General features: G+C 44.1%; 1 protein-coding gene across 3 annotated transcripts in view; it reads right to left on the bottom strand.

Moving 5' to 3' along the window:
* The window catches only part of LOC138651327 (C-Jun-amino-terminal kinase-interacting protein 4-like), an 834119-nt gene that overhangs the window by 141081 nt on the left and 674482 nt on the right, over positions 1–18556 (bottom strand). For all 3 annotated transcript variants that reach the window (XM_069741428.1, XM_069741429.1, XM_069741430.1), the window contains one exon: positions 8245–8304. In XM_069741428.1, coding sequence (XP_069597529.1) covers positions 8245–8304 — 60 coding nt within the window. The remainder of the gene's footprint in view (positions 1–8244; positions 8305–18556) is intronic.

Below are 18556 nucleotides of genomic sequence, written 5' to 3'. Positions count from 1 at the left end.
TGATTACACCGGCTTTCTTTTTCACATTGTCAGACTTGTAAATATATGGGACATTTTTATGTGAGAATTTTGGGTTGGCCTTGTCTTTGAATTTGGATTCCTGTATACAAATTATTTCAGCTTGACTTTTACTTATTTCTTTCCAAAGTGTATGTCTTTTGTGTGGACTATTAAGTCCTCTTACATTGTAGGATAGTAGTTTTAAACTCATTATGATCTAAATTATATGGAAGTCTATTTTGCAAACCTGTGAAGAAAATCTTAACAAACCTATAAGTGTTTAATACAAGTGGTAACAATAAATAATAAACTGGAATGTCCACTTGAAGGGGTTCACTTCAGTGAACCTGACTTCACCTGTTGGGGGAAAAAGTCCGTGTTACTCGCTCCCGAGCAACATCCTCTTTGTTGATGAACATAAACTCAATATATTAAATACATAAACTCGTTACTAACAATAACAGATTAATAGAATAGTTAAACATCCTAGGGCAAGGTATAGCATTGTACCCGGGTGTTTTCCCATTTAGATCACTCAATATAAATATATCAAAACCCTTTCATGTCTTGCTGTCAGAATCAGGGTGAACTTTGTGTCGTGAATATAATGGGATATTGATGGATTTTAAGAAGTCCCTGCCTTCCTCTGGGGAGTTTAGGTCGATAACATTGCCTCTGTAATTTACTAATAATTTTAGCGGGAATCCCCACTTATAAGAGATATCATTGTCTCTGAAAGGTATGGTGATATTCTGGAAAGCTTTCCTCCCTTCGATCGTATCTCTGGAGAGATCGGCATATAATTTGAGTTTTTCAAATGGCTCAGGGAAGTTTTTATTTTCTTTAAAGTAATTTTGAATTTTTTCTTTTGTTTTGAAAAAGTGGATTCTCATTAACGTGTCTCTAGGTAGATCTTTAGGAATAGTGGGCGGTTTTCGCAACCTGTGGATTCTGTCTATTTCTAGTTCTTGATCAGTCAGGGTAGGGATTATTTTTCTGAATAACTTCTTGGTGTACTCTTCCAATTTATTTGGGCCTATATTCTCAGGAATCCCCCTAATTTTGATGTTATTTCTCCGATTCCGGTCTTCCAGATCTGCTACCTTAAGCTTTAGCTTATGCATCTCTCTGATGATGTCGTTATTTACTTTGGATATATTATCTGGCCTCTCCTCTATCTTTTTAATTCTATCTTCAAATTTGTCCATCCTATTGCTGAGGAGGGATAATGATTCTTTGAACATTTTATTTTGCTTATCAAACCTTTCGTTCATGCTGTTTTCAAACTTATCCATTTTTTCTGTCAAATTAGACAGAAGTTTCCCAACAGAATTCATATCAAATCCTTGAGTATTGTCGGGGTTTGGATTACTTTTTTTGGTTTTGGCTTGGAGGGGCTTGTATTAGGAGAGAATATCTCTGAGACCTCGTCAGATGAATCATTAGGAGTGGTGTATTTCTCTCCTATAGCCCCTGGAGTTTTCCTCTTTAAAGATGTAGAGGAGTCCATCTCTACAAAAGTGTTTGGGAGGTTCTTTTTTACTCTGTTTGAATTAGGGAGTTTATCATAGTCTAATTCCTCATCGTCTTTTAATGGAGACCTGGATCTATTGGGACTTATTGTGGTTATTAAGTCCTTTGATGGATTGCGCCCAGAACCTTTGTACCTTTGGGGTTTTTGAGGTATAGATGAGGCCATGTTTAAGAATTGGGGTTTAGATGAGTTCTTGCTCATTGTTATCCCCAAGCAATAGCCTGATTTGCAGAGAGTGTCTACTTAGAACGGTCTCAGAATAAAGATTAAAGATTTTCCACAAATAGTAGCCCCAAGCAAAGCTGGAATTGTAGACAATGTCCTCTATGTTGATCTCAGGTTAATCCTGGTGAGGCTGGCCCTGGTGTATAAAAAATCCCCACAAAGTGGTCTCAAATGGCAAAAGTGGAGCAACTATAGAAATACCCCTTTGAGTGTGGTAATAGAAATCATACGAATATAAACAAGCAATTAGCTGTGTCAACAGGTGGCATATATAGTTTCACAGTAATTACAGAAGAATATGCTTAGATAATACCTAGCACCTGAGAATTAAAAAGTGCAGATTAAATCACTGGGGCATACAAATAGATTTTTCCTAACAGAGCATGCTTATATAACACTTTGTGTTTGTTATTTAACCCCTTAGCGACCGCCGATACGCCTTTTAACGGCGGCCGCTAAGGGTACTTAAACCACAGCGCCGTTAATTAACGGCGCTGTGGAAAAAGTCCATAGCGCCCCCCCAGAGGCCGATTTTCTCCGGGGTCTCGGCTGCCGAGGGTAGCCGAGACCCCAGAGAACATGATTCGGGGTTTTTTTAACCCACCCCGCATTTGCGATCGCCGGTAATTAACCGTTTACCGGCGATCGCAAAAAAAAAAAAAAAAAAAAAGCGATCTCTTTTTAATTTCTCTGTCCTCCGATGTGATCGCACATCGGAGGACAGAGAAAAGGGGTCCCAGGTGGCCCCCCAATACTCACCTAGCTCCCCCGATGCTCCTCGTGTCTCCCGATGGGCGCCGCCATCTTCAAAATGGCGGGCGCATGCGCAGTGCGCCCGCCGGCCGGCACGGGAGAATCTTTGGGGTCTCGGCTGCCGGGGGTAGCCGAGACCCCAAAGAGCACGATCGGGGTCGGTATTACCGACCCCTGTTTTGCGATCGCCGGTAATTAACTGTTTACCGGCGACCGCAAAAAAAAAAAAAAGTAAAGTGTAATTCTCTGTCCTCTGATGTGATCGCACATCAGAGGACAGAGAAATAGGGGGATTCGGGGACCCTAGCATACTCACCTAGGTCCCTGGATCCTCTTGCTGCTCCTCCTGGCCGCCGGCAGCAGAACATGGCGGACGCATGCCCAGTGCGCCCGCCATCTGTCTCCATCTGCCGGCCGGCAGGAGAATTGAACTTTTTTTGTGCCGACGCTCCGCCAAAACACAACTGATCCAGTGCACGACGGACGCGACGTGTGGCCATCCGTCACGATCCGTCGGCAATACAAGTCTATGGGCAAAAAACGCATCCTGCGGGCACATTTGCAGGATCCGTTTCTTGTCCAAAACGACGGATTGCGACGGAATGCCAAACGACGCAAGGGTGAAAGTAGCCCTAGGGCTAGGGTTAGGGTTGGGGCTAAAGTTAGGGTTAGAGCTGGGATTAGGGTTAGGGTTTGGATTAGGGTTCGTATTAGGGTTAGGGTTTGGATTAGGGTTGGCATTAGGGTTACGCTTGGGATTAGGGTTAGGTTTTGGATTAGGGTTAAGGTTAGGGTTGTGATTAGGGGTGTATTGGGATTAGGGTTAGGTTTGAGGTTAGGGTTGAGATTAGGATTAGGGGTGTGTTGGATTTAGGGTTTTGACTAGGGTTATGGTTAGGGTTGACATTAGGGTTGTTTTGGGGTAAGGGTTGTAATTATGGTTAGGGTTAGTGATTAGGATTATGGATGAGGTTGGGATTAGGGTTAGGGGTGTGTTGGGGTTAGGGTTGGAGCTAGAATTGGGGGGTTTCCACTGTTTAGGTACATCAGGGGGTCTCCAAATACGACAGCCAATTTTGCGCTCAAAAAGTCAAATGGTGCTCCCTCCCTTCTGAGCTCTGCCGTGCGCCCAAACAGTGGGTTACCCCCACATATGGGGCATCAGCGTACTCGGGATAAATTGGACAACTTCTGGGGTCCAATTTCTCTTGTTACCCTTGTGAAAATAAAAACTTGGGGACTACAAAATCTTTTTTGTGAAAAAAATAATATTTTTTATTTTCACGACTCTGCATTCTAAACTTCTGTGAAGCACTTGGGCATTCAAAGTTCTCACCACACATCTAGATAAGTTCCTTGGGGGGTCTAGTTTCCAAAATGGGGTCACTTGTGGGGGGTTACTACAGTTTAGGTACATCAGGGGCTCTGCAATCGCAACATAATGCCCACAGACCATTCTATCAAAGTCTGCATTCCAAAAAGGCGCTCCTTCCCTTCCGAGCTCTGCCGTGCGCCCAAACAGTGGTTTACCCCCACATATGGCGCATCAGCGTACTTGGGATAAATTGGACAACAACTATTGCAGTCCAATTTCTCCTGTTACCCTTGTGAAAGTAAAAACTTGGGGGCTACAATATCTTTTTTGTGGAAAAAAATAATATTTTTTATTTTCACGACTCTGCATTCTAAACTTCTGTGAAGCACTTGGGCATTCAAAGTTCTCACCACACATCTAGATAAGTTCCTTGGGGGGTCTAGTTTCCAAAATGGGGTCACTTGTGGAGGGTTTCTACTGGTTAGGTACATCAGGGGCTCTGCAAACGCAACATAATACCCGCAGACCATTCTATCAAAGTCTGCATTCCAAAACGGCGCTCCTTCCTTCCGAGCTCTGCCGTGCGCCCAAACAGTGGTTTACCCCCACATATGGGGTACCAGCATACTCAGGACAAATTGGACAACAACTTTTGGGGTCCAATTTCTCTTGTTACCCTTGTGAAAATAAAAATTTGGTGGCTAAAAAATCTTTTTTGTGGAAAAAAAAAATATTTTTTATTTTCACGGCTCTGCATTATAAACTTCTGTGAAGCACTTGGGCATTCAAGGTTCTCACCACACATCTAGATAAGTTCCATGGGGGGTCTAGTTTCCAAAATGGGGTCACTTGTGGGGGATTTCTACTGTTTAGGCACATCAGGGGCTCTCCAAATGCGACATGGCGTCCGATCTCAATTCCAGCCAATTCTACATTGAAAAAGTAAAACGGCACTCTTTCTCTTCCAAGCTCTGCGGTGCGCCCAAACAGTGGTTTACCCCCACATATTGGGTATCGACGTACTCAGGAGAAATTGCACAACAACTTTAGTGGTCTAATTTCTCCTGTTACCCTTGTGAAAATAAAAATTTGTGGGCAAAAAGATCATTTTTGTAGAAAAAATGCAATTTTTTTTTTCACGGCTCTACGTTATAAACTTCTGTGAAGCACATGGGGGTTCAAAGTGCTCGCCACACATCTAGATAAGTTCCGTAAGGGGTCTAGTTTCCAAAATGGTGTCACTTGTGGGTGGTTTTCACTGTTTAGGCACATCAGGGGCTCTCCAAACGCGACATGGCGTCCAATCTCAATTCCAGACAATTCTACATTGAAAAAGTAAAACGGCGCTCCTTCACTTCTAAGTTCTGCGGTGCGCCCTAACAGTGGTTTACCCCCACATATGGGGTATTGGCGTATTCAGGAGAAATTGCATAACAAAATTTATGGTTACATTTCTGTTTTTACACTTGTGAAAATAAAAAAAATGGTTCTGAATTAAGATGTTTGCAAAAAAAAGTTAAATGTTCATTTTTTCCTTCCACATTGTTTCAGTTCCTGTGAAGCACGTAAAGGGTTAATAAACTTCTTGAATGTGGTTTTGAGAACCTTGAGGGGTGTAGTTTTTAGAATGGTGTCACACTTCATTATTTTCTATCATATAGACCCCTCAAAATGACTTCAAATGTGATGTGGTCCCTAAAAAAAAATGGTGTTGTAAAAATGAGAAATTGCTGGTCAACTTTTAACCCTTATAACTCCCTAACAAAAAAAAATTTTGTTTCCAAAATTGTGCTGATGTAAAGTAGACATGTGGGAAATGTTATTTATTAACTATTTTTCATGACATATCTCTCTGATTTAAGGGCATAAAAATACAAAGTTTGAAAATTGCAAAATTTTAAAAATTTTCGCCATATTTCCGTTTTTTTCATAAATAATCGCAAGTAATATCGAAGAAATGTTACCACTAACATGAAGTACAATATGTCACGAAAAAACAATCTCAGAATCAGCGGGATCCGTTGAAGCGTTCCAGAGTTATAACCTCAAAGTGACAGTGGTCAGAATTGCAAAAATTGGCCTGGTCATTAAGTACCAAATTGGCTCTGTCACTAAGGGGTTAAAGGGTGTAGGTTAATTCCCCAAAACAAACAAATATCTTTCAAGAACTGATTGTTCTCCTAGAGACATGTGCTAATAAGGAAGGAATCAGGGTAGAAATAAAACTCTCCAAATAATATGACTGGATTTAGGACTTCCCAGTCAGCTTCACTAAAATAGCCAGTTACCTGGATTAGATCCTGCCAGAGACTGATATAGTAGGCTATAGCTCTTTTGGTTTGTGAGCCCTGCAGGGCTCCTGGCTGTTTCAACAACAGTTTATGCTGCACTGGAGTCTTCCTGTCGCTCCTGCAGAGATGGCTGTCTGTGTGGTTCCACCGTTGTCCTGCACAGGAGTCGTCGGTCGTCGCTGTCTTCCCCGCTGGACCGCCGGTGTATTTTCGTTCCCAGCAGGGGGCCGGAACTTACCGCTGTTTGAGTCCGGTGGTGCTTGGATCCGGAGCCTGCGATGTGTTGACCAGCGCAGATCTTCTTCTTTGCTGTCGCTGGTGTACTCTGGTCTCTCACGCCTTCTGATCTGTCGCCGTCCACCAATAAAATGGCAGCCGTCTTTTCCCGCCTTTTGTTCCAAGGTCTGGGGGAGTGTCAGCGTCGGCTTCTGTGTGGAGCTGATATCACGTCACTGCTCCGGGTCTTCCCCGATGCTTCTGGATCGCTTTCTTCTGCCTCCGTCTTTCAATCCGGGGAGGCTTAGCACTTTATGCTAATGAGCACAGGGCGGTATTTCCCCAGGCAATAGGGAAGGGAGCAGCAGCTGTGCAGAGACGGCTCCATAGTGTGTGCCTGTAGCTGTCACTTCCCTCCTCCTCACTACCAAAGCCAAAGAGGGAGTTTATAATAAAATCTGATGTTTTTTACCTCAGGTCCTTTGGCTTATTAGCTGAGCCGCTTGTTAGAAGGTATGAGCTTCCTGAGGCTGGATTACCTCAACCCTGTAGTTTGAAGGCCCAAACTTTTCTAGGGCTGATTTCTAAAATTTGTGGTAAAATTAAAATAATTTTCGGATCATAGTGACCCAGATGAGGCACTGGATAAGATCCAACCAAGGATTTGACAATAAAAACGTTTTTTAGGCGATTTTGGTTGATTTTCCTGAGGATTTTCCTCAGGAGCTCCAGCACCAAACAACCTACGCCATAGCAGTCCAGGCCACGCCCCTGTTTTTTTAAATTTCAAATAAAAGAATTTATTCTGGCTGTATGTTTATTTACAACACAAATATAGGATTAGTAATGGATAGGTGTGCGGGCTGCCATTTTTAGGCTGGGGGCGACAATGTTTATGGCCTCTTACCAGCCTGAGAAAGCTGTCAGCTTTAACAAAGCTAGCTGTCAAAAATGGGGGGACCCCATGCAATTTTTATTATTTAAATAAGGTAAAAAAAAACAGTGTGGGGACCCCTCTATTCTTGATTACCAGGTTTGTTAAAGCTGACAGTTTTGCCTGGCTGGTTATCAAAAATACAGAGGAACCCACAAGGCTTTTTTTTTTTTTTTTAAATACTTTACCTAGAGCGCAGGCTAGTGAATATTCCCATTAGACGTCGCCTGCTTTTGCTTTTATTAGATAAACTTTTTACCTTCGACCACAGCTGCGGTCTCATGCTGTCATTTCACAGCATGGGCACCACCAATCAGAGTCAGTGTTTGCTGCGCTATCATACACATGAACACTCGACAAACACTCAGTGTTCAGGGAGCCGAACCCAAACTGAAACATGGACTTCTTGGTGACGTCTGTGTTCGGGTTCCATGCTCGAACAGTAGGTGTCCAGTACAGACCTCGAACTTTACTGTTCGGTTAGCCCATCTTTATACACAAGTCTTAATGAATCTGCCCCTTTGTCTATAAAAATGAAAAAATAGTGTCCAATAAAATATGTACCTGTGTAATTAGCATTGTGATATACAACCTTATGCTTTAGAGACTAGCAATTTTAAAGGCGTATTGCATATATCAAAAGTGCTGCTTGGATTCTTGGTTCATTTTTGCGTATTAGGAATTAAGTCTAAAGGGGCTAACAAGATATTTGTAAGACAACACAGTCCAACATGTGTGAGCATTGGTTTTAATTTACACTGGTGGGACTCTTAACAACTTAGGCTGACCATTCTTGGCTTGCAGCTTCACATACTTCACCCCCTTCCCCTTATATTCAGTTGTGCTCTTATATGTGGTCATCTTGTAGTAATTACTGGGGTGACTGACATAGCTTCACTAGAACCCACAACGGTAACATAACTTACATATAATACTTGGTAGACATTTAGCAACATGTAGCAAAAGGTGGACTTACATGGACTTCATTACTCTTGTCCATGGAGTCTGTGGTTGATGTTGCAGTTGCGCACCACAGCTAAAAACACATACACAATAGTGTTTCATAAGTGGAAAAAGAATCAAAGCAAATAAAACTTCAGAATTAAGAATTATCAAGAAAAATGCAGTGAGATCATATTGGTAAAGTCTGTGATCTTAGACTTCAAAGGGCTTTTATAGGCACTTAAACCACAGGATTGTTTTCAGGGGAGGTAAGCCACTACCACAGCTGTCTGACATTTCCCTGCCCTTATTAAAGAGAACTAATGATGAGCAAATATACTCGTTACTCAAGATTTCTCGAGCATGCTCGGGGGTCTTCCGAGCATTTTTTAGTGCTCGGAGATTTCGTTTTTCTTGCCGCAGCTGAATGATTTACATCTGTTAGCCAGCATAAGCACATATGGGGATTCCCTAGCAACCAGGCAACCCCCACATGTACTTATCTCGAGTAACAAGTATATTTGCTCATCACTAAAGTGAACCTGTCACCCCCAAATTCGAAGATGAGCTAAGCCCACCAGGATCAGGGGCTTATCTACAGCATTCTGTAATGCTGTAGATAAGCCCCCGATGTATCATGAAAGAGGAGAAAAAAAGGTTAGAGTATACTAACCTGGGGGGGGCGGTCTGACCCGATGGGCGTCGCGGTCCGGTCCGAGGCCTCCTATCTTCATAGGATGACGTCCTCTTCTTGTCTTCACGCTGCGGCTCCGGCGCACTGCAGTGCGCAGGCGCTGGGAAAGGTCAGAGAGACCCAGCGCCTGCACACTGCATTACTTTGCTCTGCCCTCAACAGGGCAGACAAAGTACACCTGCGCCAGAGCCGCGGCAGGAAGACAAGAGGACGTCATCGCATGAAGATGGGAGGCGCTGGACCTGGACCGCGACTCCTATCGGACTGTACCGCAGCAGGACCGCCCATGGGTGAATATAATCTAACCTCTTTTTCTCATCTTTCAGGATACATCCGGGGGCTTATCTACAGCATTACAGAATGCTGTAGATAAGCCCCTGATGGCGGTGGGCGGAGCTCATCTTCGGGGGTGACAGGTTCCCTTTAACACCTACACACTCGGTTTGGTATGTACATGCATACACTGTGCTGTCCATTTTATTTCTATGGCAATTAAAAAAACCGTTCCGCAATTCTGAACACCTCTTTACATCACAAAAAGAACTGAATTTTTAATGAGTTAAAAATATGGTTTTAGTGCAAAGTCCCAAAGTATTAACTAATATTTATTTCATATTGTCATGATAAAACTAACCTACACAATTAAAGCAATCATGTCAATATTACAGAATTGTGTTTCACCATCTTTCAATATTCGTTATTTAATACACTATAGCCCAGGTATCAAAATGGTGCTATTAGTACCTAATGTTTAGTTAATCTCATCAACTTCACCATAAAAAAAAAATCACAAAAGAGCAACCGTCTTTATTTTCCCCATAGACCAGTATTACACGTGAAAATACATTTTATAATACCGTATATACTCGAGTATAAGCTGAGAATTTCAGCCCATTTTTTTAGGCTGAAATTACCCCTCTCGGCTTATACTCGAGTCATTCCCAGGGGTCGGCAGGGGAGGGGGAGCAGCAGCTGTCTAATAATACTCACCTGCTCCTGGCGCGGTCCCTGGACGTTCCTCGTTGTCCGGGCGCTGACAGCTTCTTCCTGTAGTGAGCGGTCACATGGTACCGCTCATTACAGTAATGAATATGGACCGGGATCCACTCCCATAGGGGTGGAGCCACATATTCATTACTGTAATGAGCGGTACCAAGTGATCGCTCAATACAGGAAGAAGCTGCCGGCGCCGGAGAACCAGGGAATGCACCGTGCCAAGAGCAGGTGAGTATAACGCAGTGCACGATATTCACCTGTTCCCTGTTCCGCCGACCGCCGCCGCTGCGTCTTCCCTGCCCTCTGCAGTGACGCTCAGGTCAGAGGGTGCGGTGACGCGATTGGTGTGCACGCCGTCCTCTGCCTGAACGTCAGCGCAGAGGACGGGGAAAACACAGCGGCGGCCGTCGGTGGAACGCGGACCGGTGAATATAGCAAGTGTCGAGGGCCTAAGAGGTGAGTATGTCATTTTTTTTAATCGCAGCAACAGCATATGGGGCAAATGTCTGTATGGAGCATCTTATGGGGCCATGTGCAGCATTATATGGGGGCAAATATCTCTATGGAGCATCTTATAGGGCCATATGCAGCATTATATGGGGCAAATATCTGTATGGGGCCATGTGCAGCATTATATAGGGCAAATATCTGTATGGGGCCATGTGCAGCATTATATGGGGCACATATCTCTATGGGGCAATGTGCAGCATTATATGGGGCAAATATCTCTATGGGGCCATGTGCAGCATTATATGGGGCAAATATCTCTATGGAGCATCTTATGGGGCCATAATCAGCATTTGTGGAGCATCATACGGGTCAACAGTGTCTATGGAGCATCTTATGGGGCCATAATCAGCATTTGTGGAGCATTATATGGGGCAAATGTTTGTATGGAGCACCTTATGGGGCAATAATCAACATTTGTGCAGCATTATATGGGGCATATTCTAATATGGAGCATCTTATGGGGCCCATCATAAACTGTATGGAGCATTATATGGGGCATATTTTGTATGGAGCATCTTATGGGGCCATCATAAACTGTATGGAGCATTATATGGGGCTCCTGATTTAATATGGATATTCAAAAACACTTAAACTACTGATGTCTCAATTAATTTTACTTTTGTTGGTAACTTTTTATTTTTGAAATTTACCAGTAGCTGCTGCTGCATTTTTCACCCTAGGCTTATACTCGAGTTATTAAGTTTTCCCATTTTTTGTGGCAAAATTAGGGGTCTCGGCTTATACTCGGGTCGGCTTATACTCGAGTATATCTGGTATATCTTATCAGAGAAGATCTGGTTCTTTCTCTTCTTGGACTGATCTTTTGTTCTCAAACTTCGCAATTCATGGGTAAAATCTGTCTTAAGTAAATACAGATTTTAGAGTGAATAAATCAGTCAAGGTGGAGAAAGAAGCAGAGTTCTCTAATAAGATATATTATTATTATTTATTGTTATAGCGCCATTTATTCCATGGCGCTTTACATGTAAGGAGGGGTATACATAATAAAAACAAGTACAATAATCTTAAACAATACAAGTCATAACTGGTACAGGAGGAGAGAGGACCCTGCCCGCGAAGGCTCACAATCTACAATGCAAAGTTGATTATTTTCTTCTGCACTATTAATTTATAAAATTAAAAGACTTAGCTACTTACCAGTAACAGTATTTTTCGGAGCTCATGACAGCACCATGAGAGAGGGGATCTGCCCTTCAGGGACAGGAATCCTACAGATACAAAAGGGCAGCACCTCTCCCATGTATCAGTTGGATTACAGGGCCCGAGAGGACCTCCATGGCTAATGGCAGAAATACATACAATAATCTAACACCGAACAATTTCACACACGTGAAAACTTATTAGATGAAGAAGTGCACACCCATACGTGAAGGAAGTGAATGTAAGGGTGCTTTCATGGGTACTGAAAAATAACGTTACTAGTAAGTAACTGAGACTTTATTCGGTCTCCCAAGACAGCACCTCGAGAGAATTACAGAGAGGTAATAATTGCCTTAGGATGGGACCAAAGCCTGCAGCACCCTTATACTCAAGGTGAGATCTGAGGACACACCCATATCCAAACTATAAAGATTATAAAAGGTGGAAGGAGAAGACCATGTAGCTGCCTTACATATCTGGTTGAATGAGACCTCCGACCTATCCGCCCATGAGGTTGCCATGGCTCGAGTGGAATTCGCCCTTAGCCCTCCAGTGCTGGCCTGCAACTCGATGCACATACTAAAGAAATAGCCTCCCTAATCCACCTAGCTAAAGTACTCTTTGACACCCTAAGACTCTTCCTGGTGGCCTGGAAGGACATAAACAAGGCAGTATATAATAATAATAATAATTTTTATTTATATAGCGCCAACATATTCCGCAGCGCTTTACAAATTATAGAGGGGACTTGTACAGACAATAGACATTACAGCATAACAGAAATACAGTTCAAAACAGATACCAGTTGGAATGAGGGCCCTGCTCGCAAGCTTACAAACTATGAGGAAAAGGGGAGACACGAGAGGTGGATGGTAACAATTGCTTTAGTTATTCGGACCGGCCATAGTGTAAGGCTCGGGTGTTCATGTAAAGCTGCATGAACCAGTTAACTGCCTAAGTATGTTGCAGTATCCTTCTTCCAAGGATTAGGGACTGGTAGATACTCTAGCAGGCCCTTCTAACTTCTAAACTATGGAGCTTCCTTTCTTTCTGGTTAGTAGGATTGGGAAGGAAAGAAGGGAGAACTATCTCCTGCGACCTGTGGAATCTGGAGGCTACCTTGGGAGAGTAAGCTGGATCAGGCCCAAGTACCACCCTGTCATCCAGGAACTGTGTATATGGAGGGAGTCTAGAAAGACCCTGGATATCACTCACCCTCCGCGCCGTGGTTAATGCGACCAAGAAGGCTACCGTAAGGGAGAGCACTTTCACCGAAGCTGAGATAATGGGCTCAAAAGGGGGCACAGTCACTGCTTTGAGAATCAAGTTCAAGTCCCATGGCATAATTCTTTCTTGATGAATGGGCCTAGATCTGATCGATGCTCTAGTAAATCTGGGCACCCAGTAATTATCCCCGATGTCACAGCTAAATAAGGCCCCCAGGGCTGACCCTTGCACCTTAAGGGTATCTGTGGAAAGACTAATTTCCAGACCTCTTTGACAGAACTCCAGAATTTGACCTATTGGCACCCACTCCCCAAAGTAGCTAGACATTTCCTCCAGGTCCTGGCGTAGATCCTGATCACAATTACCTTCCTATTCTTTAGGAGTGGCTATTAAATTGGGGGAAAATCCTTTATCCCTCAGTAACGATCTTAAAAATTTCATGCCGTCAGGTGAAGCCCCGCCACTTGTGGATGGTAGACTGGACATTTGGAGAGGAGATCTGGATGTTCCGGTAACACCCATGACTCGGCAACCAACATGTTCCTTAGCCATGAGAACCATGCCCTCCTGGGCCAAAAAGGGGCAATTACTATAGCCCTTGCCCTGTCCTTCCTGATCTTCCTCACCACTAGAGGCAAAAGTGCTAAGGGGGGGAAAGGCGTACCTGAGGTTGACGAACCACTTTATAAAGGCATCTACCACCAAAGCTTTCTCTCTAGGGTCGAGAGAACAGAACCATTTCACTTTTATGTCCTTCTTGGTGGCAAAGAGGTCTATGTCCGGCTGACCTCACATCCGTACAATCTGGTAGAAGACAGCACTTTTCAGTGTCCATTCTCCCTGCCTTAGTAGGTTGCAGCTCAAAAAATCTGCCTTTTCCTCTTATGTGCATGTTAATACTCAAGTATTGAGTATTAACACAGTCATGTTTTAAGTGAAGGGCTAGTGATCCCTAGTATTTTGTGGTGCCCTCAGACTTCTTTTATGCAGTCTTCCTCTTATGTGCAGCGCTGTCAAAGATAGAAAATGCTCCTCTGCTATTTTAAACAGCCACTCTGTCACCTCCATTAGGGGTCTGAATTGAGTTCCACCTTGGCGGTTGATGTAAGCCACAGCAACCTGATTGTCGTAGAGGATCCTTACGTGATGACCGTGCAGGTATTTAAGGAGCCCCATAACTGCCAGTTCTACTGCCGCTAGCTACTTCAGGTTAGATGAACTCTCTAACTGTTGATCTCATAGGCCCTAGACTATGACCTCCCCCATATGTGCCCCCAACCAGTAAGGCTAGCGTCCGTGGTGATCACCCGGGTTATGTCATTTTCCCAGGGAATCCCCCTGGACAGGTTATCCCGGCCTAACCACCACCTCAGGGAACATATAGAAGCTGGGGACAAGGTCAGCAGTCCCTGCAGGTACCCCCTAAGGGCCCTATCATTAACTAATGCATCCCATAAGGTTCTTGTATGAAGCGGCGCCCACTGGACTGCCGGGATGCAGGAGGTTAGCGAACCCAACAGGGACATAGCCCGCCTAAGGGACATAGTGGGATGGTTTGATGCACACTTGTTGCCGAAGGTGAATCAACTTATCAGGTGGCAGATGACACTCCTGCCTCTCTGAGTCCAGAATGAGCCCCAGAAATTGCTGCACCTTTAAAGGTTGTAGCCAAGATTTTTTAATGTTCAGTAGCCACACCAAGCGTTCCAGAGTGGATATCATCCTCTCTACCTGAACTAAACAATGATCTGCTGACCTGCCTACAATAAGAAAGTTATCCAGGTAGGAAATAATCAGGACGTTTGATTCACGCAGATGGGCCGTGACGTCGGCAACCATCTTTGTAAAAACGCAAGGGGCCACAGCAAGACAGAAGAGGAGAGCTCTAAATTGGAAATGTCTAACTGTGTTCCCTATGACTACCACCATCCTCAGAAACCACTGGTGATTTGCATGGATAGGCACATGCTAATACGTATCTTTTATATCCAACACAGCCATAAAACAGTTTTCAAAAATGTGTTTTATTGCTGAACCAATCGATTCCATCTTGAAGGGGCGCACTACCAAGAACCCATTTAGAGCTCTAAGATTAATGACAGTCCTGAAGGAGCCATTCAGTTTCTGAATCAGAAAGAGGAGGGGAGTAGAATCCTCTACCCCTCTCCAGCCCCGGAACCTAAACCAGGACCTCAGCTTCTAGGGTGGCCTGTTATGATGGGGACAACAGGGGAGGGGTTACCATGAATTTATCCTGGGGGATAGCAGAAAATTCCAATCTCAGCCCTGATGATAACAGGCTGTGCACCCAGTCACTATTTGTAATCCGTAACCAGACTGGATAGAAAGCAGACAGTCTACCCCCTAAAGGGGCCGACAGTCATTTTAGCGGTTTCTTAAGCTCTCAGAATGACCCCACAAACATGAACCCCGTACCTCTTTTCTTCCTCTCATCCCACTTGGTTTGGTCCATGGAAGGCTTTCTACGACTAAACCTTCTTCTACTGAAGGGACGCCAGTAGGAAGGGGTTGACAAGCTGGGGAATTTCTTTCTATCATCCCTTGCCTTCTCTAGAAGCTCATTCAGGACCAGTCCAAAGAGGTACTCCCCTTCACATGGAATGGAAGTCAGGAGCTTGCCTGAACATACCCTGGCCCGCACTTTAGCCATAACGTTCTCCGAGCTGCGTTAGAGAGGCCCGCTGCTCTAGCTGCCATCCTGACCGAATCCACAGAGACATCAGACAAAAATGTTGTGGCCTCCTGAATCACCGGTAAAGTGCTTAGAACAGTCTCATAAGAGACTAAGTCTCTAGTTGGTCCAGTCAGACCATCATTGAACTGGCTGCACATATGGATGCCAATGCTGGTCTCAGGGATCCTGCCGACATCTCTCATGCCCCCTTAAGGAACATGTCTGCCTTCTATTCAATATTCAATATTTAATGAAGCTTTATTGGCAGGACCAAATAAACATTAGTTTTGCCAAAGCACAAGTACAGTAGGGAATAGGGAGTAGGGACTGTGGGGATGATGGATGGGGTACAGGGTGGGGGCTAAGAAAGTCCATGGCATATCATGGTTGTCTTTCTCGCAGTCTATGGCACGCACTCACATACTGCGCTGCCATCTCCACTGCGCTCTCTTCTTCCCCCAGCAGGATATATGTTTTCTCTTCCTCCTTTATGGAGCTGAAATCCGGGATTAGATCGGAGAGTCTCCTGAAGTTAGTGTCCCTCACTGCTGAGTATTTGGGGCAGTGTAGCATGACGTGGGTCTCATCCTCCAGGGCCTCCAGGTCACAATGTAGGCACAGTCTTGTCTTCTCTGGGCTTGTAGCTCTGTCTGTGCCGGCCAACCTTGATGGCCAGATTATGGGCACTGAGTCTATACTGGCTTAGGATCTGGCGGTCTCTGGGATCCAAGAGTTTCTCCAGATATGGAGCCAGTCTGTAGTCTCTCTGTAGACTCTGGTACACGGTCAGTTTCTGTGAGCTGCAGATCTCGTTCCTCCAGACACTGATGTACTTCTCCTGTCCCTCGTCTACCATCTTCCTGATTGTGACTTTTGTCAGGTTGTTTTGGTTGATGGTTCGGTCAGGTTGGGTTTGGGTGCGTTGTATTCGGGGTCCTGGATTGTGGGGACCACCTATATGTAGCATGGCTTTATGGTGATGGGAGCTTGGGTTGCTACTCTGTAGGTGAGCCTGGAAGGATAGCACCCTCTTCAGGGCTGCTAGTTGCAGTGAGAATCTGCCCAGCTCAGTCTGACAGGCACTGTTGATGGTGCTCCGATGGACCTGGAGGTGTTTACAGAATTCCAGGTGGAATATTTCTGTTGGACTGGAATTCCACTTTGACCAGTCTGGGTATGTGTGAGGGCCCCAGACTTCACTGCCATACAGGAGGATTGGGGTGATTATGGCATCGAAGATTTTTTAGCCAGACCCTCACTCGTGGCTTCAGATGGTAGAGTTTCCTTCGGATGGCATAGAAGGTTTTGCAGGCCTGGTCCTTCAGGGTCTCTATGGCTTGTTTGAAGCTCCCCGACTGGTGAATTTCCAAGCCCAGGTAGGTGTATTTGTCTATTTCTGTAAGAGCGCAGTTGTTTAGCACAAATGGAATGTGCTGGTTCGGTCTTGGCTTTCTCTTCTGGAACACCATAATGTTGGTTTTCTTTGCATTGATCGGCAGTGCCCATGTGGAGCTGAATTTCTCCAGGGTTTTCAGGTTTTCTTGGAGACCTTTCTCAGTTGGTGACAGCAGCAGTAGGTCATCTGCATACAGCAAGAATTTCACCTGGGCATCATGGAGTGTGAGACCTGGTGTCGGGGGAAGATTCCAGAGCGGTGGCCAACTCATTGATGTAAATGTTGAAGAGTGTTGGGCTTAGGGTGTAGCCCTGTCTGACTCCGCGGCTCTGCTGGAAATCAGCCATTCTACCATTCACGCTCACGCTGCAACGGTTCTCAGTGTAGGAGCTTTTGATGATATCATAGGTGTTTCCTCCTATTCCGCTCTCCAGCAGTTTCAGTACCAGGCCCGGGTGCCACACTAAGTCAAAAGCCTTTCTGAAATCCACAAAACAAGCATACATCTTCTCGTGCTGTGTGTTGTGGACGTGACTCTGAATGAGGCTGTGCAGGGTGTAGATGTGGTCGGTAGTGCGGTGGTTTGGCATGAATCCCACTTGACTTTTGCTGAGGACGTTATGCTCGGTGAGGAAATTAAGGATCTTTTTGTTCAAGATGCTATTGAACAGTTTACCCAGGTTGCTGCTGACACATATTCCTCTATAGTTGGCAGGGTCATACCTGTCCCCACACTTGTGAATGGGTGAGGTGAAAAAACTCCGGCACACAAGAGAATATAACTAATGTATTTTTAATTACAAAATCAATTAGAAGGCTCAGACTCCCATAAAAAAAAAAATAATTGTTGATATTTCTAACAGACACATTAAATTCAACATTTTGGCTATTTGGCCTTTTTCAAGAAATGTCTGTTATCTGTAACATATATAGACATAATTATATTACAAGATTATATTACATTAAATTTATAACTTGAAGAGTACTTTGCATATAGTATCATTTTGCATATAATATTAGATAGATCATATAACTAAAAGAAAAAAAAAAGGGGGGAGGGTAGAAAATCTATATAGTGTATATAACTCATGATTCCCTGCTAATGATCATGCATCCCGTGTGTTAAATTGTAACAGAGACCACAATTGAGAAAAACCGGTTGCAAAAATGAACCAACGTAAGAAGGTATTTAACCCATAAGTGAGATAATGAAGTGTAATACTTTACGTATATTAACTCCGTTTTACGGCAAAAAAATGGGTGAGATGAAGCCTTGATTTCAGGTACGAGGGAAGTAGCCAGCACTCAGCGCAATATTGAACAGTTGCTGCCTGTATTTCTGGTGGGCTGTATTTCAATATTTCTGGTGGGAATCCATCCGGGCCACTGGCTTTTCTACACCTTATGGAGAAGGTTCTCTCTGTAACTTCCTGTAGTGTGATTGGTGTATCCAGTGGGTTTTGGAATTTTTTTTTTACTTTTTCTTCCATAGCTTTTAGTTTTTCTGTTCTTGGTTTAGTTCTTCCTTCGGGATGTCTTTGTAGAGGTCTCTGAAGTACTGAAGCCAGATATTGCCATTTTGGATATGGATGATGTTTTTCTTGTTTTTTGTGTCCATGTGGTTCCATAGTTCCCAGAAGGAGTTGTCATGGAGGGCGTCTTGGAGT

The sequence above is a fragment of the Ranitomeya imitator genome, chromosome 10 (assembly GCF_032444005.1).
Source record: "Ranitomeya imitator isolate aRanImi1 chromosome 10, aRanImi1.pri, whole genome shotgun sequence".
NCBI lineage: Eukaryota > Metazoa > Chordata > Amphibia > Anura > Dendrobatidae > Ranitomeya > Ranitomeya imitator.
Note: the sequence above shows the minus strand (reverse complement) of the source record. Positions and strands in the feature narration are given on the sequence as shown.